The sequence below is a fragment of the Calliphora vicina genome, chromosome 1, assembly GCF_958450345.1.
Source record: "Calliphora vicina chromosome 1, idCalVici1.1, whole genome shotgun sequence".
Taxonomy (NCBI): Eukaryota; Metazoa; Arthropoda; class Insecta; order Diptera; family Calliphoridae; genus Calliphora; species Calliphora vicina.
This window is the reverse complement of record NC_088780.1, coordinates 20,356,075-20,380,850: the sequence shown is the minus strand read 5'-3', so window position 1 is coordinate 20,380,850 and position 24,776 is coordinate 20,356,075. Positions and strand designations below refer to the sequence as shown.

The window sequence follows — 24,776 nt, the reverse complement described above, 5'->3', positions numbered from 1 at the left end:
ATAATCGATAAAGGAATATATAACATGATAATGTAACATAATCATTTACTCGGTTTTTAAGTTATTCGGTGTTGGCAGATGTTCCCCTATGGCGAATGATCCCCCTTCTACCCTACTTATAAACTTTATTTGGGTTGCCTCATATTTTGGTTGATAACTACTTTGAAACTGAAACGATTTGGCCGATTTTCCATACCAAATTGCCTAGAATACCAGATTAGAATTTCAGGGCTAAATTGATTTAATTTTACTCTTATTTTATATTTTTTTCAAAAACTTACCACACATGTGTAAAATGTACAAATCACAATGACCATTGGCGTTATAGTGTGTATATCAATGCCACTAACTACAATAAAATGTAAAAATAAATTAGAAAATTTGACAATTAAGCAATTTTTCACAAAATCCATAACTCACCTTGACTGAAAGTTAGTGCCGGCACATAGACAGCGATTGGTAGCCACAAAACCTTTATTTTTATAGATAAATCACAATTGAAATTTTAGGAAAAGCAAGTCCAGCTATAGAGGAAAATACTTACGGTTTTTATATTGAAGAGACAGGCACCGAATAGACGCATGCGGCGACTAAAACGTTTTTCAAAATACTACGAATAATAGAAAGAAAATTAATGTGAAAACTGTTGAAATACTAGGACAAAATTAACATAATTAGTAATTTAGAATATAATAAACCAATTTAAGGTGTTATTATAACAATTTCGAATGTAATTAGCAGAACGAGATAGACTATTCTCATGTACACATTGCGAAATTAAGCAAAATTCATTTAAATTATCAATAGGCAAATAAATTGGAGATTGTGCATCATAAACATATTCAGGATTTTGTTTAATACATCATTGCAATATATTTACAGCAAGCTTTTTTATGCCGACCACTGCTTTAAAAAGGGATTTACTGTAAAGTAAAATAAAACAATATTAAAATAGTTTAAATATTTTTCAACTTTTAACACCAACTCCTTTATTAACAACTTAAAACCATTATAAATAAATTTGTACACAAAAAAAAATTCTTCTAAATTAATCGCTATAAAATTATACAATTACATATTGTATAATATACAATTGGTCAATTCACAAGGTCTCCTATCAGTCATATTGTCATAATGTCCTAATATTTCACGACTCGGCGGCTTGGCTTAACCGACTATTAGGCTTTCGGCGCAGGTCTCTGCTGGTTGAACACAATAAACATAGCATACAGAATAGTATTATTTTAGGACATTATGACATGATAGGAGACTTTGTGAATTGACCAAATATATTTACATAAACTAGTATAAGTAATATAAAAATAGTTTAACAAAGTCTATTATAAATCCTCCTTCGTTTCATTTTCGAAATTTTCTTCCTCCCCCTTGGCACCATTTTTCAAAGGTTTCTCCAATTCCATTTGCATATCATTGATATTCTGGGCCGCGCTGCTATATTTATATTTGTTCATATATTTTCTCAATATAGGAGTAATTAATTGAGGATCCACTTCACTGGAATCCTGGCGGCCAAAATACAAAGTAGACAACAAGGATACCGTAATGGTAATGACGGCACCTATAGCACTGTACCACAAAAAGGAAACATGATGCAAAGGTGTGCCACTAGTGGTGGGTTCTGGGGTGCTATAAAAGAATTTTTAAAATTTTAACAGTTGTTTATAAAATTTGTTGACAAATTGAGACTTACCCTAAAATAGTTTTATTTACATAGTCAAATTCATAGGTACATCCCTCTATAGACACCGGTTTAGTGGGGAATTTCAAAATCCCCGTGGCACTATCATATTGAGAACGTATTGCTATATAGGCCATGATTAAGGCCGAGGTAGTGCAGCCAGTTAAAACACTCTGTTATTATAGAAAACCAAAAATTAAAATTTAATATTAATTTTTATATATTAAAACTAAAAAACCCACCTTTGACTTGACAAAAGGCATGGTCATGCCTACAGTAAATATACCCAAAATAGGTCCTATAGAAATCGAGTTCACGGTGGCCGACAACTGCATGACCATGCCCAATTTCTCTACAATCTTTACCAAACCCATGGCTGAGACACCAAAAAATAAAACCACCGCTCTTAGGAAGATAGCAGTTTGTCTTTCGGTAAAAGGTTGGCTGCGATAAGGCTCCACAAAATCCTTTAATAAAACACCCGACAAGGAATTCAAACAAGTTGACAAGGAACTCAAAGCAGCACTAAATACTCCTGATACAAAAAGCCCCGCTATACCAGGATAGGAGCCAGCTATCTGCATAACATATAAAGGAACAATTTGATCTTTAGCACGAACCAACTAAAACAAACATTATTAATAAAAATTTGTTCAAAACTATACTCAAAAAATTCGTTTACTTACTCCTGTTGAAATGGGATCACAATCATAGTACGAAGCAAACGCCAACAGACCCAAATATATACAAAGACCCAATAGACACACCAAGCCTATGATAAAGGCATACAAAGATTTCTTGACATCTGCCATGCTGCCCAAAGACAGAAAACGCTGCACAGCTGGTTGATTAATGCAAGTACCCTGCAGTTTTAATAAAGTGCCTCCCACAAATACCGCAAAGAAGCCCATGCGCACAGTGGGATCGAAAGTCCATCTTAAATTAAAGCATAATATAACATTTCGCTTTAACTATTAACAAAAAAAACTTACTCTGGTGCCACCAGTCTGCCACTTGCCATGTTTCTCTCATAAACATTACCCAAACCACCTACATCAATGGTACCCTTGATGGATACAAATGCCAATGATCCCACCATAATAAAGCCCTGCAGCACATCTGTCCATATCACTCCCTTAATGCCACCCTGTAATAATTTTAGGTTCATCATTATAAAGTACCATTCACTTTACTTTTTGTCTACTTACAATGCAGGTATAAATGGTGCAGACCAAACACACCACCGGTATTATTGTGTACAAATTAATGCCAGTTACTGAAATTTCAAAGATATTATTAATTCTTAATTAAGTAATTGGACTAATTAGTTGCTGGTTTGTTAGGGAATTACCTTGATTGAATGTTAAAGCGGGTACGTAAATAGAAATGGGCAACCATAACATCTAGATAAGAGAAAAATTCAAACAAATAATAGACAAAATAAATCCAAAGAAATGTTTCCTTAAGGAATATCAGGAAAAGGAGACAAATATTTTCTATAGAAAATCTTAGTCTCCGCTAAGAGAAGACGAATATTTTCTATTGAAAATCTTAGTTTCCTCTAAAAGGAGACACAATGTTCCATAGAAAATCTAAGACTTCCATAAAAGGAGACAATATTTTCTATAGAAAATCCAAGGCTCCTACAGAAGGATACAACATTTTCCATAGAAAATCTAAGACTCCCTTAAAAGGAGACAACATTTTCTATAAAAAATCCAAGGCTCCTCCAGAAGGAGACAACATTTTCTATAGAAAATCTTAGTCTCCCCTAAAAGGAGAGAAAATTTTCTATAGAAAGTTTTAGTATCACCTAAAAGGAGACAACATTTTCTATACAAAATCTTCTAGACACAACATTTTCTATAGAAAATCTTAGTCGCCTCTAAAAGGATACAACATTTTCTATAGAAAATCTTATTCGCCTCTAAAAGGAGACAACATTTTCTATAGAAAATCTTATTCGCCTCTAAAAGGAGACAACATTTTCTATAGAAAATCTTAGTCGCCTCAAAAAGGAGACAACATTTTCTATAGAAAATCTTAGTCTCCTCTAAAAGGAGACAACATTTTCTATAGAAAATCTTAGTCTCCTCTAAAAGGAGACAACATTTTCTATAGAAAATCTTAGTCTCCTCTAAAAGGAGACAACATTTTCTATAGAAAATCTTAGTCTCCTCTAAAAGGAGACAACATTTTCTATAGAAAATCTTAGTCTCCTCTAAAAGGAGACAACATTTTCTATAGAAAATCTTAGTCTCCTCTAAAAGGAGACAACATTTTCTATAGAAAATCTTAGTCTCCTCTAAAAGGAGACAACATTTTCTATAGAAAATCTTAGTCTCCTCTAAAAGGAGACAACATTTTCTATAGAAAATCTTAGTCTCCTCTAAAAGGAGACAACATTTTCTATAGAAAATCTTAGTCTCCTCTAAAAGGAGACAACATTTTCTATAGAAAATCTTAGTCTCCTCTAAAAGGAGACAACATTTTCTATAGAAAATCTTAGTCTCCTCTAAAAGGAGACAACATTTTCTATAGAAAATCTTAGTCTCCTCTAAAAGGAGACAACATTTTCTATAGAAAATCTTAGTCTCCTCTAAAAGGAGACAACATTTTCTATAGAAAATCTTAGTCTGCTCTAAAAGGAGACAACATTTTCTATAGAAAATCTTAGTCTCCTCTAAAAGGAGACAACATTTTCTATAGAAAATCTTAGTCGCTTCTTAAAGAATACAACATTTTCCATAGAAAATCTTAGTCTCCTCTAAAAGGAGACAACATTTTCTATAGAAAATCTTAGTCTCCTCTAAAAGGAGACAACATTTTCTATAGAAAATCTTAGTCTCCTCTATAAGGAGACAACATTTTCTATAGAAAATCTTAGTCTCCTCTAAAAGGAGACAACATTTTCTATAGAAAAACTTAGTCTCCTCTAAAAGGAGACAACATTTTCTATAGAAAAACTTAGTCTCCTCTAAAAGGAGACAACATTTTCTATAGAAAAACTTAGTCTCCTCTAAAAGGAGACAACATTTTCTATAGAAAATCTTAGTCTCCTCTAAAAGGAGACAACAGTTTCTATAGAAAATCTTAGTCTGCCCTAAAAGGAGACAAACATTTCTATAGAAAATCTTAATATCCCCTAAAAGAAAATAAAATTTTCTATAGAAAATCTTAGTCTCCTCTAAAAGGAGACAACATTTTCTATAGAAAATCTTAATATCCCCTAAAAGAAAATAAAATTTTCTATAGAAAATCTTAGCCTCCTCTAAAAGGAGACAACATTTTCTATAGAAAATTTTAGCCTCCTCTAAAAGGAGACACAATTTTCTATAGAAAATTTTAGCCTCCTCTAAAAGGAGACACAATTTTCTATAGAAAATTTTAGCCTCCTCTAAAAGGAGACACAATTTTCTATAGAAAATTTTAGCCTCCTCTAAAAAGAGACACAATTTTCTATAGAAAATCTTAGTCTCCTCTAAAAGGGGACACAATTTTCTATAGAAAATCTTAGTCTCCTCTAAAAGGAGACACAATTTTCTATAGAAAGTCTTAGTCTCCTCTAAAAGGACACACAATTGCTATAGAAAATCTTAATCTCCTCAAAAAGGAGACACAATTTTCTATAGAAAATCTTAGTCTCCTCAAAAAGGAGACACAATTTTCTATAGAAAATCTTAGTCTCCTCTAAAAGGAGACACAATTTTCTATAGAAAATCTTAGTCTCCTCTAAAAGGAGACACAATTTTCTATAGAAAATCTTAGTCTCCTCTAAAAGGAGACACAATTTTCTATAGAAAATCTTAGTCTCCTCTAAAAGGAGACACAATTTTCTATAGAAAATCTTAGTCTCCTCTAAAAGGAGACACAATTTTCTATAAATTATCTTAGTCTCCTCTAAAAGGAGACACATTTTTCTATAGAAAATCTTAGTCTCCTCTAAAAGGAGACACAATTTTCTATAGAAAATCTTAGTCTCCTCTAAAAGGAGACACAATTTTCTATAGAAAATCTTAGTCTCCTCTAAAAGGAGACACAATTTTCTATAGAAAATCTTAGTCTCCTCTAAAAGGAGACACAATTTTCTATAGAAAATCTTAGTCTCCTCTAAAAGGAGACACAATTTTCTATAGAAAATCTTAGTCTCCTCTAAAAGGAGACACAATTTTCTATAGAAAATCTTAGTCTCCTCTAAAAGGAGACACAATTTTCTATAGAAAATCTTAGTCTCCTCTAAAAGGAGACACAATTTTCTATAGAAAATCTTAGTCTCCTCTAAAAGGAGACACAATTTTCTATAGAAAATCTTAGTCTCCTCTAAAAGGAGACACAATTTTCTATAGAAAATCTTAGTCTCCTCTAAAAGGAGACACAATTTTCTATAGAAAATCTTAGTCTCCTCTAAAAGGAGACACATTTTTCTATAGAAAATCTTAGTCTCCTCTAAAAGGAGACACAATTTTCTATAGAAAATCTTAGTCTCCTCTAAAAGGAGACACAATTTTCTATAGAAAATCTTAGTCTCCTCTAAAAGGAGACACAATTTTCTATAGAAAATCTTAGTCTCCTCTAAAAGGAGACACAATTTTCTATAGAAAATCTTAGTCTCCTCTAAAAGGAGACACAATTTTCTATAGAAAATCTTAGTCTCCTCTAAAAGGAGACACAATTTTCTATAGAAAATCTTAGTCTCCTCTAAAAGGAGACACAATTTTCTATAGAAAATCTTAGTCTCCTCTAAAAGGAGACACAATTTTCTATAGAAAATCTTAGTCTCCTCTAAAAGGAGACACAATTTTCTATAGAAAATCTTAGTCTCCTCTAAAAGGAGACAGCATTTTCTATAGAAAATCTTAGTCTCGTCTAAAAGGAGACAGCATTTTCTATAGAAAATCTTAGTCTCCTCTAAAAGGCGACACAATTTTCTATAAAAAATCTTAGTCTCTCCTGAAAGAAGACAAAATTTTCACTGAAAATTTTAATCTTCCCTAAAAGTAGACAAATTTTCCTAGAAAAAATCTATCTCTACCTTAAAACGAAACAAAATTTCCTATAGAAAACTGTGTCTTTAGCAAAAAAAAAAAAAAGTTTCTATAGAAAACCGTACCTCCTGGAGAATAAGTCGAAATTTTCTATACAAAACTTTGTCTTCTTTAGCAAACATTTATAAAACATTATAATTTTTATACATACCGCTCCGACCAAAAACATTACAGAACCAAACAGACGTAGTCTGCGATCAAATCGCATTTCCAAATACTAAAAATATTAAAGATATACAAAATTTTGATGATGTATTAAAGAAGCCTATTCAAAGTAAATGCAATAAATCCACTAATAAGTTTATAAACAACCAAAACCATAATTTATTCCAACAACCCAAAGACGAACACAAAATGAGACTAAATTTTCAAATAAAATTTTTTTTATGAAATATAAAAAAATTATGGAAATTTAGCTAATATTTTAAGATAAAAATAAAATTTTATTTTTCTTTAGACTCCAATGAAGTGATAAATATCAGAAATGGATATTTTTAAAATAATGAAATCTAAATTTATGTGGGATAGTTACGTATGAGTAATATTTAATGCATACAACATAATTAATATTAATTATACGTATCGGTTTATTATTCCCTGGAATGAAGAAAGTAAAAAACAACGGTTTAAATAAGTTTTAACATTGGATTTATTTATTTATTGAATTAAATTTAATTGCTATATATTACAGTAAGTACAGTAATGAATTAATTCTGTATTAATTTATAATACAGTTGCTTTAATGATTTACATTTCGCTCATCTTTCAGCTCTTCTGTTTCCTCCAAGCAACCGGTTTCAGTAGCATTCTGCTGAATTTCATTCATAGTTATGGCCACACTGCTGTACTTATATTTGTTCATGTATTTTCTCAATATAGGAGTAATCAATTTGGGATCAACCTCACTGGAATCCTGTTTACCAAAGTACAGGGTAGCCAAAAGAGCCACTGCAATAGTGACACCGGCTCCCAAGCCTGTATACCACAGAAATGATAAATGATGAAAGGCGCTGCCCGAAACGGCTGGCATTGCAGTACTATAACAAAAACACATAAATAAAATTCTATATTTGAACATCATTATATCAAATATACCTTAAAATAGTTTTATTTAAAGCTTCAAATTCATAGGTACAGCCCTCTACCGATACAGGTTTAGTGGGGAACTTCAAAACACCAGTGGCACTATCAATTTGGGAACGTATGGCCACATAGGCCATGGTCAAGGCGGCAGTAATACAGCCCGTCAAAACGCTCTAAATATGACAAAAATTTTAAAATATTTTAGAACCTAAGAAAGACATTAACAACTCACCTCTGTTTTTACAAAGGGCATGGTCATGCCCACAGTAAACACACCCAACATGGGTCCGGTTGATATGGAATTGACCGTGGCCGACAACTGCATGACCATGCCCAATTTCTCTACAACTTTAACTAAAGCCATGGCCGAGAAACCAAAAAACAATACTACTACTCTTAGAATAACAGCAGTTTGTCTTTCGGTGAAAGGTGTTTTGCGATAGGGTTCCACAAAATCTTTTAAAACCACACCAGATAATGAATTCAACACCGTGGACAATGAACTCAAAGCAGCACTGAATACACCCGATACAAAAAGGCCACCAACACCGGGAAAGGAGCCGGCAATTTGCATGACATATAAAGGAACAATTTGATCTTTAGCGCGAACCAACTAAAACGTAACAAAACTTAAAAAAAAAAACCTTAATATTTTAAGCAATTTTGCACCTACCCCTGTGGATATGGGATCACAGTCATAATAGGCAGCAAATGCCAAAAGACCCAAATAAATGCACAGACTCAGCAGACATACCAGGCCACTTATGAAAGCATATAAAGATTTCTTAACATCTGCCATATTGGGCAAAGATAAAAAGCGTTGCACGGCCGGTTGAATAATACAAGTGCCCTGCAACTTCAATAAAGTGCCGCCCACAAATACAGCAAAGAAACCCATGCGCACAGTGGGATCAAAGGTCCATCTTTAAAAACAAAATTCCAAATATTTAAAGAAGCATTCTCCTTTTAAACTTTAAAAAAAAACTTACTCCGGTGCCACTAGTCTGCCAGTTTCATTATTTCTCTCATAAACCTCTCCAACGCCACCCACATCCATGGTACCCTTGATGGCCACAAATACCAATGAGCTTACCATAACAAAACCCTGCAATACATCTGTCCATATTACACCCTTGATGCCACCCTGTAATAAACATCAGCATTTCAATTATCTGGGGATTTCCGTACACTATATTTTTTTCCATTGTCTACTTACAATACAGGTGTAAATGGTGCAAACCACACAGACAATCGGTATGATTGTGTACAAATTGATGCCAGTCACTAAAATGTTAACCACATAATTAGGTCAATTATTTCTTTAGTTCAGTTTAGTTGGTCAGAGTTGTTTGGCAGTTAGTTAATAATTAAATTACCTTGATTGAATGTTAAAGCAGGCACATAAATGGAAATGGGCAGCCAAAGTATCTAAAGGAGAGTCAAGTGCAATTAAAATTAAAAGCATACAACCTAAAATAGACTACGTACTCCATGATCTCTTAGTGTTTCAAACAAAAGTAATTACTTTTTTATAGAAAATTGTGTCTCCTTTTCAAGGGAAATACAGTTTTCTATAAAAAATTTTTGCCTCCTTTTAGGGAAGACACAGTTTTCTTTTAGAAAATGTTGTCTCCTTTTAGAGGGCACACAGTTTTCTTATTGAAAATGTTGTCTTCATTTAGAGGAGACACAGTTTTCATATTGAAAATGTTGTCTCCTTTTAGAGGAGACACAGCTTTCTTATAGAAATTACGTTTCCATTTAGAGGAGATACAGTTTTCTTATAGAAAATTTTGTCTCCTTTTAGAATAGTTGCAGATTTCTTATAGAAAATGTTGTCTCCTTTTAGAGGAGACACATTTTTCTTATAGAAAATTTTGTCTCCTTTTAGAGGAGGCACATTTTGCTTATAGAAAATGTTGTCTCCTTTTAGAGGAGGCACATTTTGCTTATAGACAATTTTGTCTCCTTTTAGAGGAGGCACATTTTTCTTATAGAAAATTTTGTCTCCTTTTAAAGGAGACACATTTTTCTTATAGAAAATTTTGTCTCCTTTAAAAGGAGATACATTTTTCTTATAGAAAATTTTGTCTCCTTTTAGAGGAGATACATTTTTCTTATAGAAAATTTTGTCTCCTTTTAGAGGAGATACATTTTTCTTATAGAAAATTTTGTCTCCTTTTAAAGGAGACACATTTTTCTTATAGAAAATTTTGTCTCCTTTTAAAGGAGACACATTTTTCTTATAGAAAATTTTGTCTCCTTTTAAAGGAGACACATTTTTCTTATAGAAAATTTTGTCTCCTTTTAAAGGAGACACATTTTTCTTATAGAAAATTTTGTCTCCTTTTAAAGGAGACACATTTTTCTTATAGAAAAGTTTGTTTTCTTATAGAAAATGTTGTCTCCATTTAGAGGAGACAGAGTTTTCTTATAGAAAATGTTGTTTCCATTTAGAGGAGACACAGTTTTCTTATAGAAAATGTTGTCTACTTTTACAGGAGACACAGTTTTTTTGTAGAAAAAGTTTTCTTATAGAAAATGTTGTTCCTTTTAGAGGAGATACAGTTTTCTTATAGACAATTTAGTTTTCTTTTATGGCAGTTAAAATTTTATATATGGAATTGTGTCTCCTTTTTAGAGGAGGCTCAATTTTCTATAGAAATATTTTTCTATTTTAATAACGAGTTCTGTTGGTGAAGACGTAGTACAAATAGTTTTAAGATTTTCCATATTTCTACTTACCATGCCAACTAAAAACATTACAGAACCGAACAGACGCAATCTACGATCAAAACGCATTTCCAAATACTAGAAATATTCAAAACATACACAATTTCGAAAGGGGTTAAAAGCCAATTATAAAATTAGAAATACTTTCAGTTAGTTTTACAACTACCAGCACCATATGTACAAAGACAGCACAATTAAAACTCAGTTTCTTTTAAGATTTTCCAATAAAGCATATATTATTTATTATTCCACTTTATCTAGAGAATGTTTTCTAACAGCTACATCTTTATCCAAGTTAAACTTGTATAAAGGCTCTTTTGATTCCTGGACTTCAGTCATAACAATTGTTTCTTTGGCAACCTGTGGGAAATATTTCCTTATCACAGGCGAAATGAGATCATGATTAATATCTTCGGCTTTGGTGCAGCCAAAGATTAAGCTGGCTAAATTTGCCACCACACAACCGATAATGCCACCCATGCCGGTATACCACATAAAGGAGAGATGGTAAATGTTGCGTTCGGAGGGTCTAAAAATGGGAAAATTATTAAAGATTTTATTGTGGGTTTAAGAGAAATCTTACGTATAATTGTGTCTTTCCCAATAGGTGGCATTGTCGTATGGATATGTACATCCTTCCACGGAAATGGGTAGCTTGGGATGTCTTATTTCGCCACTCATTTGGCCCATTTGGGCATTAACACAAATCCAGCCTAGGGTTAAAAATGAAACTACGCCACCCAGCAAACAGCTCTATTATGGAAACCAAATATGTTTGATTAATTTGTTTTGTTTATAAATATTATTTTGTGGTACCTTTTCCTTAATCCAGGGCATGCATATGCCTGTAGTATAGAAACCTAAAATAGGACCCATTGTTACAGCCCCCATCATTGTAGCCAATTGCAAAACGGTGCCCATTCTTTCCACCAAATAAACCATGGGTATGCAGCTCAAACCAAAAAATGCCACAATTGCTCTTAGTAGAAAACCAGTTTGTTTTTCGCTTAAATTTACAAAAGGCTTTACCAAATCCTCGGAAATAACACAGGCCATAGAGTTTAAGCCGGTTGATAGAGAACTCAAAGCAGCACTGAAGACCCCAGCCACAAAGAGACCAGGCAAACCGGGTATAGAACCCAATATGCGCATTACCAAAATAGTGGGTAATTGATCATCAGCTTGAGCCAACTTGAAAGGGCAAACGAAAGAGTTCAAAATGGAGAATCATTCTTTCCTTGATGCTAAAATATTTACCTTGGTACTTAAAGGATCACAATCATAATAGGTGGCATAGGTCAATAGGCCCATATAGCAGCAACAGAATAATAAAAACATCAGCAATATGGTAAATAATATCAGACACTGCTTGACCTTGCCAGTATCCGGCAAAGACATGAAACGTTGCAAAGACATTTGATTGACATCATTCGATTGTATCTTATGCAAAACACTGCCCACTAAAATGGCCGACATGGACAGACGCACAGTGGGATCCCAAGATAAGCTAAAATACAGCAAATTTATTTTCAATAAAACTAAAAACTTTCAACATATTAATAAGAAAACACCTACTCTGGGAATATAAGACGGCCACCCTCTAAATTTCTTTCTAAAACTTCACCCAAACCACCCAAATCCAAAGTGCCTTTAATGCAAATGGTCAAAATAGTGCCATACATAACAAAACTTTGCACAGCATCGGTCCAAACCACTGCCTTGAGGCCGCCCTGGCAAAACATGACAAATATTTAAATTAAATACTTCGTTTACTTTATCAAAATAAACTTACCACACATGTATAGAAGGTACACACAATACACACCACCGGGGTAATTGTGTGCACCCCCAAACCACTGACTTGACTGAAAGTCAAAGCAGGCACATACATTGCTACTGGCAGATACAAAATCTTGCAGGGAATTAAATAAAAGAAAGTTTTTTATTAAAATTATTTTAGATTTTTTTGAATTTTATACTTACCGTGCCCACTGTGAATAGTATGGAACAAAAATATCGTATCGACTTCCCAAAACGCATTTCAAAATACTTAAATTGAAAAGAGAACATTTGGGAACATTTTATTTCAGATTATTTGATACTTAAAATTACGTGCAGTTGGCAGGCTTTTAGTGTGAACAAAAAAATAATAAGAATTTCATTTCCGAACGTGCTTTTTTTTGTAGAATTTTTCATGATTTTTTTTTTAAATTTTGTGGCCAAATAGATACACTGCCACAGGCACTTAAAGGGTTAATAAAATAACATATACACTTTAGATAATTGTTAATAACTAATTATGAGATCATTACACAATTCATTAATCATTATTTAATCACATATTTTGTTCCTTAATTTAAATTTCAAACTCTCTGAAAAAGTAAGTTTTTTTTTACTTTTGCTTTTTCTTTTGAAATAAATTTGCATAAGGAAACGTATCAAAGTCCATATAAGGTATCTTTTTCATTTGTATTGTTATTACTGGTGGAATATGAACTGCAAATTTAACATTCATTAGCCTGTTAATTGAATATTCCACATTTGTCCACATTTTTAGCTCTAATTTTAAAATGATGAAAAGTAATTTTTCGGTTCATATTTCTTATTCTCATTTATATATTCTGAGTCAATTAAATGATGCCCTTCCGTACTTTTGTCCATCTGACTAACTGGCTGGCAAAGTATTTGCTTCTGCCCAAGGATGAAGCCTATTGAAACTGGCTAAAATCACACCTATTATTATTTATTCGGTTAACAATTGGTTAATTTAAAATTATTCGATTAACCGAATAATTTCTATTTTCATTTTAAATTGAAAATACAACAACGAATTTTGTGTACAAAAACATAAAAAACAGCAAATAAGGTATTTGAAATCATTTTTGTAAATATAACGCCTATTTGCTGCAACAATGTCATAATTCAAAATCTGTGTTTTTTGAACTGAGTAATACAAAATATGCGCTGTCCTATAATCTTTCATATAGTTTCATCAGTTTTCAAACAAGTCAATTATTTTTTGTGTGAGTGTGTTTTTTGTTGTAAACATCAAAATTAAAATTCATGTTTTCTCGTATATTTGATAAGTAAAAATTTGGGTTAAATACAGATTAGAAAGATATTAACATCTACTATCTATATTTCTGAAATAGCATGATTTGTTGCAAATTTATTTAAGAAATAGTAAAATGTCATAAAATATTCTCGAAACGACTTGTTTGAATTATGACGTTGTTGCAGCAAATGAGCGATGAAATAATCTTTTATAAAAAGAATATAATTTAAAATATTTTTTTCTTTAGATTTAATAATACTTTTCTTGGAAAAAAAAACTCTCTCGCTGATTGTATATGTTGGAGAAATCAAAAGAAATTATGATAAAGAATATTCCTTTTTGGATTGTTTTAGATTTTAATTAATTTAATAGTTTCGTTTAGTTATGATAAAAGACTCATTTCAAAAAAAAGTTGTAAATTAAATATGTCAGTTGTTATACACAGGGTTTCGATATTCAGCTCTAGCAACATATTTCTTACATTTGACTATGCAATAAATATGAAATTATCTCATTTCATCACAATCAGCTAATATAAATATTCATACTGTTCGTTCGTATTACTATTAAAATTGCAATGCTAGTCTGCAATTTTTAGTAGCAAACACAATCCATTGCATATCCACCAAAATATATGTTCGTGCTTTAGTACCACACACAGTTTTTCTGTCGTGCTAATATTGCACTCCATTCGTTTTATTTTGTTGTGCTGGCAAACTTTTCTAGCAAAAATACACACTTCTGTAGTTGTGCTATAGCACAATTGACATTTCTGCAATTGATGCTATCAGTTGCTGTTCTTGATAAGTGCATAACAACATATCAGTAAACACACCCAATGTACAGTTGGGCAGAATCAAAATTTTTTTGAAATATATCTGGCATTTCTAAACGGCTGATCTGATCAGGATAAAATTTGACGCGGGCATAGCCAAGGAGTATTCGAGTTTAAATTATTGAAATGGGACCTACAAATGCCTCAGGGGCGGCGCTATGGGGGCTCAGAATAGGGTACCTTCGTCATGCAAAATTTTTAAACACGTGCCATTTTTTTGTTTCCCATTCGATTTCAAAGAGTTTTATATGTTTAGAAAGCGCTCGCCTATGTCTTGAAAAAATATGCTTGTGTGTGCTATTTATCTCTTATACTTTTCGAGTTATAGGCATTTCAAAATTGAAATTTTAAAATTTTGCCATACCTTGGTCTGCTTTTTTAAAAATATAGGTCGTACTTTTGTACCGAACGGGCTCGATTTTTTTTTGTTAGTTAGACAACTAAATTATCAGTAATATACAAAATATTTCAGAGTAATATCGATTATAGATCCAAAAATAAACGATTTTCAATTTAAGAATTCAAAAAATAGTAGATTTTTGCTGTTTTTTGGATGAAAAGGTGACTTAAATCTTTTTTATTAAAAAAAAACTTTCTTTAAGAACATATAACAATTTTATGTTTTTCTGTAAGGTAGCTTTACAGAGAACATTTTGATATAAAAAACATGTCCTATTTTTTGAACATGTTGCCCTTTCGTCCTTCGGAATTTGACCTATTTTTTGATAAAAATTTCAACTTTGGGCCACATGTTCTAAAATCCCAAAGTTGGGATCAAAAAACGGAAAGCAGCTTTAGAAACCTTGATTTGTTCCCTATTTATCCCCAAAGTATTTTCCCAGCCCCGAAGGAAATGTAGACCATATGGTTAAAATTGTAAAAAATACCATTTTCGGGATTTTCGCTTAAATTTTTGGGAATTGTGGGATTCCTTTTAACCTTTTGAAAAGTTTTTTTACACTTTGTAATTTGGAATGACAAATTTAAAAAACGTTGAAAATTTCATTGAGTTTTGCTAATAAATAAAGATTTTATTACAGATTACATATTTATTGAGTTTCTAAAACTAAAATTTTTATCAAAATTTTAATAGGATTGCAAATACATATTAGGAACAATTTGATCCACATTTATTCCGAACATTTTTTTTTCTTGTTTAGATATTTTAATTTTTGGTCTTACAAAAAAAATGCAAGTCAATATCTCAGTTAGATTCAAAAATATTTACACTAATGAATAATCGTTATTTCGTATTACATACTTGACAATAAAATAACTAGCAGCATCCAAATAGCCAAAAAACAAGAAATATCAATGCAACCATAGCAAAGCAACCAAAGAAATGTAAATTGCTGCCAGAGAAAATTGATAGCACAACAAAACAAAAACGAATGCTGACGCGCAATATTAGTTCGGCAAAAAAGTGTGTATGCTGCTATAGCACGAACATATATTTTGGTTGTTGTGCTACAATAACGAGTTGACAACTGGTTGTATCTGCTACTAGAAATTGCAAACTATCTTTGCAATTTGTATAGTAATATATGAATAGTAACAGCAATTTATATTAGCAGAGTTATACAAAATTATAATAGTAACTATATTTTTAGTATGCAGATTGATAAAAATGTATATTTACTGCAATTGACGGCTAATATAGTAGCAATTGTAAACCCTGGTTTTAACCTTTTGAAGATAGTCAATGTGAGCATCCCAAAAAATGCTGACCATGACTTTATATTGTATAACTTATACATACTCACTAATCATGGTTATTGGATGTTCAAAAAATATCTAATTTTAATTTGAAATTTGTAAAAATAAATACAAAAAAATTGTTTAAGTGAAAAAAAGGAATTTCGATTAATCGGTTAATCGACACAAATTAATCGGTTTATTTGTTATTTGAAAATCGGCAATTTAAAATTATTCAAACTGTTAACCGTCCAAAATTAATTGGTCAACCGATTAACTTTTAATCGATTGAATACCCTAGTATCTACACAAAATTCACTCCAAATACGTTTTATAAAGAGTGAGTCAAAAAAAAATTAGACACACTATTCCAGGCATAGAGAACATAGAGCGGAAACTAGAAAAAAACTCAAACAAAAAAATTACTCAAAATAATCACACATACGAGTGTTGTTTTTGTTTTCACATAGTTTTTTCTACTAATACATTCTCACCACTTAGGTTTCTGACAACTGAGTTAGGTCTTTGACAGGAGAGTTTCCGCTCTATGTCTATTCTCTATGATTCCAGCCAAAACATATCCTTGGTACAAGAAAACATTAGTTTTTTTAATTACGTTAGCTTTTACAAATATGTCAGATATTATCATTTCTAAATCATTGATTTACAACTGTTATTTTCGTCAAAATATTGTTACATATTTGCACTAGCGATTTGAATTTTACAGTCTGTAGCAACTGCCAGCAACATTCATAGTGTTTATAAACATTTCCATCTGTAGAAGCTTCTACATATCAATAATGTTGATAACATTCGGTTGTTAGCATTGTTTGAAAGTATGACAGCACTAAATGTTTAACATAGTAGTTGTCCGTTAAGATCATTGTAGAAGGTTCACGAAAGATGGCGTGTGTATAAATAGTGGCAGAGGTTGCAGTCGCCGATGAGTTTATTATAAACGCTGTTAGAGTTAACATCAACTGTCTTGTACATTTTAAAGCGTGTCTGTATTTCTCCGAGTTTATAAACGTGTTATTTACAATCAAAAGTACCCGGTTTATTTAAACTTTTTTTTTAAATAAACCAACGTTTTAAAAAGGTATTTAAAATATTTAAATCTTTTCAAAATAATCTAATATAGACTTCCAAAATATTTGCAGAAGATCTGCAGATTTATCGGCAAACTGTTTCCAAAGCCATTAAACAGTATATGGAAGACTTGAATATTGATAGGAAACCTGGAACGGGAGAAAAAGGTCTAACAGATATTGGTAAGACAGCAGCTCGTAAAGTTAAATGTTCTAATTCTTTTGTGCGCAGAGCCAAATCCAATGCTGGATTGAAGTCGTTAATGTTCAGAAAGTTCCAGATCGCAATGCTGTATGGTAAAGAACTTAGAAGCAAGAGAACGAGTGAAATTGAGGTTACATTTTATAAAACAAGATAGCTGTGCCGATTCTTATATAGCCTTCACCAAATTATACTTTAAAACAGGGAAGCGCAAAAAGAGAAATTGTAGTTTGTGTGCATGTATGGGTTAAAAATAAAAAATTCGCAACAACATCAAGCAACAGAATGAAATATTTGTATTTTTACGCTTAATTGTTTGCAACTAAATGAGTTATTTGTATTTTTTACGCTCTTGCTGTGTGTTTTGTTTACTTTCGGGTTGTGTACGTGTAAATCAGCGAAATGCAAACTCACACCACTACAGTTTTTAGATATTGTAGTTGTATGAGTTGAGAATTATTCTCTGGCAAAAACAAAAACAAATAGCTGAAATAATGAAATAAACAATCATAAAAGCGTAACACAACCTGCTTCTATCAATGCTCATGCGAGACTGACTGTTTTTATACAATGTGTGTGCTTGCGTACATGTGAAAATAAAAACAAGAGAGCTCATTTGAGAGCTCATTGCATTTCGCTGGTGTAAATTCACGAAAATGTTCGTAATCTCAACAATATGAACGCCTACCAATGCTTTAAAATACAAATTTTTAATATTTTTAGGTAAACAAAATTGGCCTAAATGCGAACGAACATTTTCTGTCTTATTTTATATTGAAAACAACAAATAAATTTGATTTTTTTATTGTTTTCAATATAAAATAAGAAAGAAAATGTTCGTTCACATATAGTGAAACAGGCCTTAAAAATTTTGTTTTTTTTATGAAAAACAATTCTTTGTGAAAAATTTTATAACAAACTAATTTTTTTTGGAAAAAAAATTCCCGGTAAAAAATATTTGTTCCCGACTTTGACCTATTTTAAGTCCGACTTAATTTAGCCTTATCTACGCCGTTGCTAAGGTCTTTGAAATATCTATAAACAAAATTAATTTGTTTTTAATTGTTTTTCCCAAATTGTTTTTTAATTTTTTTAAAAACGTTTTTTTTTTATATTTTGATATATGAATCATGTATGTAAAGGTAGGGTCAGACTACGCAAATTATTTGACACAAGATGTTTCATGTGTTTGATCAAAACTACATCAAATAATTCATGGGTGGATTTTGTGTTCACACTGTACACATTTATTTGCCATATTTGTTTAATCAAAGTACACCGAAATACTATCAAACATACAAAGGGGAAAATATATTTGACTTGTGGTCACATTTATGGTAATATTTGTTCTAAATAATTATTAAATAAAGCTGCAAAACAACTTTAATTTCATTCATCAATAAAAAAGACATTTCTAGAAAGTAAAATATTACCAGATTTTGCTTTACATTTGAAAGAATTATGAAATTTCAGTACTTTTATTTAAGCGTCAAATATTTTATGTTTCTAGTTTGAACACAAAATATTTTTGCACTGCAAACAAGAAAACAGCTGAATTTGGTCAAACAAATTTATTTGCCAATATGAAAACATTCTTGTAATGTGACCAATGTGTGACCACTAAACAGCAAATATTTTCCTGCATTTTGGGTATTTTTTTATTTGATCTTGCAATTCATTTGCAAGATCAAACAGCGTCAAATAACAGCTGTTGCATCATGTGTTATCGCAAAAGTAGTGTTGCTATATCTTAAATTAAAAATCGCTAAATAATGAAAACAAATCGCGAAAAGAACACAAGCTTGAACAATTTAATAATATAATTATTAAATGTTTATTTATTAAATTATATTACTATCACAATTCATATTTGAAATTGAATGGAAATGTAATTATGTTTTATCCTAGTAAGCACCAAACACCCAAAAATTCAAGCACTTGAACATTTTGTTGGAATTTGACTTGAATGCAGATGTAATTAAGTTTTAAACTTGAAAAATATTTGAAAAATTAAATATCATTCAAACAAAAAACATATGGCTTGAATTAATGTTTCCTTTTTACTGGAGAATGCTACTGAAATAAAGTGTAATACAACTTTTATTCAATTTCTTGACTATAATTCAAGGCTTGAATTACACTTGCTATCAACTTGAATTCCAGTAAAAATGCTTATTGTTTTTTTAATAAATATTATTAATCGAACACGACTTTTTCCAAACTTTTTTCATTCAGAATAAGAACATGTTTACAAATATTATAAAATTTTATGGAAATGTTTACCTTTTTTTACATAAATTTTTAATTAATTCCAATTCAATCATATTATCTAAAAATTTATAATAAAAATTTTATATGATACCAAAATCAGAAAAGTAAAATATGCTATTAGAGATATTCTTCTTCTGCAGTAGAAAAGAATTTAAACAGATCATACTGTTTAAGAATTATTTTTTAATTACAATCAATTCATACCATTTATGTATGTATAACAAATTTTCTTTGATTTTAAATTCAATCTGTATAAAATTTCAGTTAATATTCCATATGTACATATGAGCAATTTTAAATTTTGAAAATAGACAAACTCCATGTATAAATAAAAAATAATCAAACATCAGACTATGTTAAACGTATAAAAATATAAATCGCATAAAATTGCAAAAATCGCAACATAGACTTCATGTCTTCAATTAGTTTTTCTCCCAGTATGTCATCCTAGGCTGAATGACTTTTATGTGAAGAAGAAGACTTCATTTATTGATGCAATTATTTAGTGAAAATAATTTAAATAACAAATATTAAAAAAACATTGAATATGTATTTATGTTTAAAAAAAAATAGTGAATTTGTGTCTTTAATTTAGTACGAAAAATATTTAAATAATCTCCTCTTATTTTTCCGCCATGCTGAGCAAATAATTTTCTGTTTTTTTCTATTTGATCAAACAATTATTTTATGAAAGTGTTTGATATAGTGTGACCACACGGCAAATATATTTACTGATTCTTTTTCGCAGCAGTTTGGTCAAACAAAAAGTGAAAAATTAAATTCAATATATGATAACAAAATTCAATAAATCTCTAATAAAATGATGACTTTACAATTCGAAATAAGTGCTTTAACCTTAAAAATATTTGCAAGATCAAATTATATATTTTTTAGGTATTTATGTAGCTAGTGGTCACACTTTGTTCACATTAAGAAAATATTTTGTTTGCCGACAAATAATTTTGTTTGACTAAATCATCTGTTTTGTTGTTTGCTCTAAATTGTATTTGTGGTCAGATTCAGGCAATGAAATATTTGACGATAAACGTCAAATATTAGCTGTGTGTGACCGTACCTTAAGTTATTTGAGGGCTACGGAAAGTTGATTTCAAAATACAGACGGTCTGACACATAGAGAAACATAGAGCGGAAACTAGAAAAAAACTCAAACAAAAATATTACTCAAAATAATCACACATACGAGTGTTGTTATTGTTTTCACATATTTTTTTCTACTAAAACATTCTCACCACTTAGGTTTTTGACAACTGTGTTAGGTCTTTGACAGGAGAGTTTCCGCTCTATGTCTATTCTCTATGGTCTGACATGACTATATCTCCGCTATCTATAACGATCCAGAATATATAAATTTTTCCCCAAGAAGTTTCATGAGTGACTACAAAAACGTATTTTACCTTTCATAAAACATCACAAAGTGCTTTCATATTTCAGGCCCGATTTGGTATCTTGCCTATGAAAAAAAGGCCCTTGAGTAGTATTCAAACAATAATGTCAATTTTGTACCACTGGAGGCTAATCCAGAACTTCGGCCTCTGGAAAGGTATTAGACTCTTGTAAAAAAAAGAATTAAAGAAAACAGTAAAGGTATCCCATGACATGTCCGATTTTAAGAATAAGTGGATTTCGTCCAAAAAGTGACGGAAGCAATCTTAAAATCTTTGATGTGAGGATTTTTAAATCAAAATAAATTTATTCTTGAAGTAACGTTGTTAAATTCTCCTAAGTGCATAAAAAGTTAATTTTTAGTTCATTGGTGAATGGGAAAGAGACAGAACTCTGGTGTAATAGTATATCCAAAACACGCTGGCCCTCTCTAGCATGGAAAATAACTATGATTGGGTTACTCATCGGTACAATAACTTATATATGACTGACCCTAAGATATCATGGTAAAAGCCTATTCCCTCCTATGATGTATCTATTAGTTTTTTTATAGATACTAAATAGAACTAAGGAGATACTTTTTATGTAAACATTTTAGAAAAAAAATTACTTTTTTACAAAAGTACGAAAAATGGAATCATTGAATAAATATCTAAAAAATCTGAAAGCAAACCCAGCATTAGGATTACTCACTATGACGAGCCCCAAAAAGTCTTAAATTACCTGACATATATAAGCTCCTCTTGAGAAATTCAACGGAATCAGGGGACGGATCCTTATAGATAACGGAGTCCATTAAACCATGCCCGTCTGTCTGTTGAAATCAAGTTTCCGAAGCCTGTTGCTATTTAAAGATATAAGGAAAAAACCAGGACAACCTTGATTTTTTACCTATATCTTTTTTTTACCTATATCAGGGGACGGATCCTTATAGATAACGGAGTCCATTAAACCATGCCCGTCTGTCTGTCTGGATTACTAAGTCATTAATATATACAATATGGATATCTAATGATAGATATTTCAAACACATTTGCAATGACGCATATAAAACAATAGTAAGTTGGACCTACAAGAGGTCAAAATCGGAAAAAATATTTTTTAACCGGAATTTTTTTTCAGCAAAAGTTTTTTTTCGCTATATATTTAAAAAAAATAATTGAAAAAACAAAAAAAAAATTAAATTTTAAAAAAACAATTCCAAAAATTTTTTTTTCCAAAAAATGAAAAAACATCTTTTTTGGAAAACTAGAAAACCATATAGACAAAAAGGTACCAAATATGAGTACTTTTATCTGTTTCATCGCAATATTATCATTTTCAGATATTTATTAACAAAAAAAAGTAAACAATTTAACATATTTCTGACCCCTTTCCCCCAAGAAAAAAATTCAATTTACCAAAACAAAAACTTCATGTTTACAGCCCCAATATTGAATGATGCCACAAATATTATTTTGCTTAGTAATGATGGAGAATTTTACAACTTTAAAAGCTTTGGAAAAGCAATCAAAATAAACAATATTTTTTAAATGGAAACCATCTCCCACATAACTCCATTACATAAAACATTTGTGTGTGTATAATTCTAATAACAAAATTTATTACTCCTCCCAGTGAGGAGAGTATTTTTTTTTTAAACATAAATAAAACAAAAAAAAATATAATAAAAAATTGTTTTGTAAAACAAATCAATCACTCTGCTTAAGAACTAAAATCTTTCGAAGATTTCGTTAAGTCACTTTTCAAATCAAATATAATCACAGATTTTTCCTCCTTAAGAACGGTCTCATATTCTTTCGATTTGATGAAACGGCGAATGCAGGGTGCAAATAATTTACGATTCATGGTGGACACATCATTGCGTCCATAGATGAAGGTAGCCAAATTGGCGAACAGCAAGGAAATGAAACAGCCAACGGCGGTATAGTAAGTGAAAGACATGGTGTAAATGTATTGGGCGAAAGTTTTTGTACTGAAAAAAAAGAAGACAAATTGAAAGTATTAAACTGGAGAGTTAAGAGAAAGAAAATACTTACCTAGCTTCCACTACATCAGTGATAGTTGAGTTGGCTAGAGAATACAAAGGTTCAAAATCATAAGTACAGCCCTCGGTGGAGACTGGCTTCTCTGCATAAACCAATTCTCCCGTAGCCAAGGCAATTTGACCTCTTACACAGATCCAGGTCATGACGGCGAATGATATCAAACAACCGGTAATGGCACTCTAGGTTTAAAGAAAAGAAAAACTAATAAGTAATTGAATTGAAAAACTATTAAATAATGATTATTATACCCTTGAGTTAATCCAGGGCATTAAAAGACCCATTGAGAACAAACTTAGCAATGGTCCTCCGGTCACCGCTGACAAAGTGGCCGATAGCTGCAGCACAGCATGACCCAAATATTCCACCACAAACACCAACGCCACACTTAACACACCCACCAGCACCACTATCAAACGCATTATAAAAGCTGTTTGACTTTCACTCAAAGCCGCCTTGCGATAAGGTTTAATATAATCCTCCAAAAATACCGCAGCCAATGAGTTAAGACCAGTGGACAAAGAACTAAGGGCAGCACTAAATACACCGGCCACAAATAGACCAGCCATGCCGGGTAAAAATTCTAAAGTTTTCATAACCATCAATGGCACCAATTGATCCTTGGCTTTGGCCAACTGTAATGCAAATAATTTTGTTGAGGAAATACTCTTTTTCAAATGTCATCTGGGCAAAACTTACTTGAGTACTTAAAGGATCACAATCATGATAATTGGCAAATATCAAGAGACCATTGTAGAAGGTAAACACATGCACTAATATAACACCCAAGGTATAGATAATACAGGCCTGTTTGGCCTCTTTAATGGAGGGTACGGACAAATAACGTTGAACTATAACCTGATTGCCACAACTGACTTGGGTAAACCATAAGGTAGTGCCCAACAGCATGGACAAAATGGAAGTACGAGCTGTGGGATCCCAAGTCCATCTAGGGGAAATAAACAAATTTATCTTTTATAGAAAACTTTTTGTATATTTAATTAATGAAAAAACTTACTCTGGCATTTCAAGACGTCCTGTAGCATAATTACGCTCAAACACCACTCCAAAACCACCAACATCAATGGTACCTTTAATGATGACAAATACAATGGAACCAATCATAATCACTGTTTGAATGACATCGGTCCAGATGACAGCTTTAAGACCACCCTATATACAGACAGATACATTTTATTAGTTTTTCAATATGTTAATCTCCAAAAGTCATGAAAATTCAATATGTTGTGATACATTTTTCTATAGAAAATTTGCTCACATTGTGACACATTTTTCTATAGAAAATTTGCTCACATTGTGACACATTTTTCTATAGAAAATTTGCTCACATTGTGACACATTTTTCTATAGAAAATTTGATCACATTGTGACACATTTTTCTATAGAAAATTTGCTCACATTGTGACACATTTTTCTATAGAAAATTTGCTCACATTGTGACACATTTTTCTATAGAAAATTTGCTCACATTGTGACACATTTTTCTATAGAAAATTTGCTCACATTGTGACACATTTTTCTATAGAAAATTTGCTCACATTGTGACACACTTTTCTATAGAAAATTTGCTCACATTGTGACACACTTTTCTATAGAAAAT

At 31.3% G+C, this 24,776-nt stretch overlaps 2 protein-coding genes across 5 annotated transcripts in view; both read right to left on the bottom strand.

The window, feature by feature from the left end:
- kumpel (kin of rumpel) overlaps positions 1 to 24,776 on the bottom strand; it is a 65,356-nt gene that overhangs the window by 5,529 nt on the left and 35,051 nt on the right. Inside the window, exons 4-11 of one of the 4 annotated variants that reach the window (XM_065505187.1) lie at positions 6,896 to 6,961; positions 3,051 to 3,102; positions 2,908 to 2,975; positions 2,692 to 2,846; positions 2,386 to 2,635; positions 1,942 to 2,322; positions 1,712 to 1,872; positions 1,017 to 1,647 (exon numbers count right to left, since the gene is read on the bottom strand). In XM_065505187.1, coding sequence (XP_065361259.1) covers positions 1,341 to 1,647; positions 1,712 to 1,872; positions 1,942 to 2,322; positions 2,386 to 2,635; positions 2,692 to 2,846; positions 2,908 to 2,975; positions 3,051 to 3,102; positions 6,896 to 6,961 — 1,440 coding nt within the window. In that variant the 3' untranslated portion in view covers positions 1,017 to 1,340. Of the gene's footprint in view, positions 1 to 281; positions 350 to 420; positions 473 to 544; positions 611 to 1,016; positions 1,648 to 1,711; positions 1,873 to 1,941; positions 2,323 to 2,385; positions 2,636 to 2,691; positions 2,847 to 2,907; positions 2,976 to 3,050; positions 3,103 to 6,895; positions 6,962 to 10,765; positions 11,090 to 11,143; positions 11,314 to 11,376; positions 11,752 to 11,817; positions 12,068 to 12,135; positions 12,291 to 12,352; positions 12,473 to 12,543; positions 12,610 to 22,689; positions 23,086 to 23,149; positions 23,338 to 23,406; positions 23,791 to 23,854; positions 24,105 to 24,173; positions 24,329 to 24,776 lie in introns of those variants that run through there. The other 3 variants (XM_065505346.1, XM_065505267.1, XM_065505423.1) reach the window with 3 other exon arrangements.
- On the bottom strand, positions 7,484 to 10,735 carry LOC135948832 (sodium-coupled monocarboxylate transporter 2-like). Its single transcript, XM_065498286.1, has 9 exons — positions 10,727 to 10,735; positions 10,573 to 10,638; positions 9,204 to 9,255; positions 9,044 to 9,111; positions 8,817 to 8,971; positions 8,501 to 8,750; positions 8,060 to 8,440; positions 7,840 to 8,000; positions 7,484 to 7,781 (listed from the first exon to the last, which is right to left on the bottom strand). Exons 1-9 carry the CDS (start codon positions 10,733 to 10,735, stop codon positions 7,484 to 7,486), a joined length of 1,440 nt encoding a protein of 479 aa, XP_065354358.1.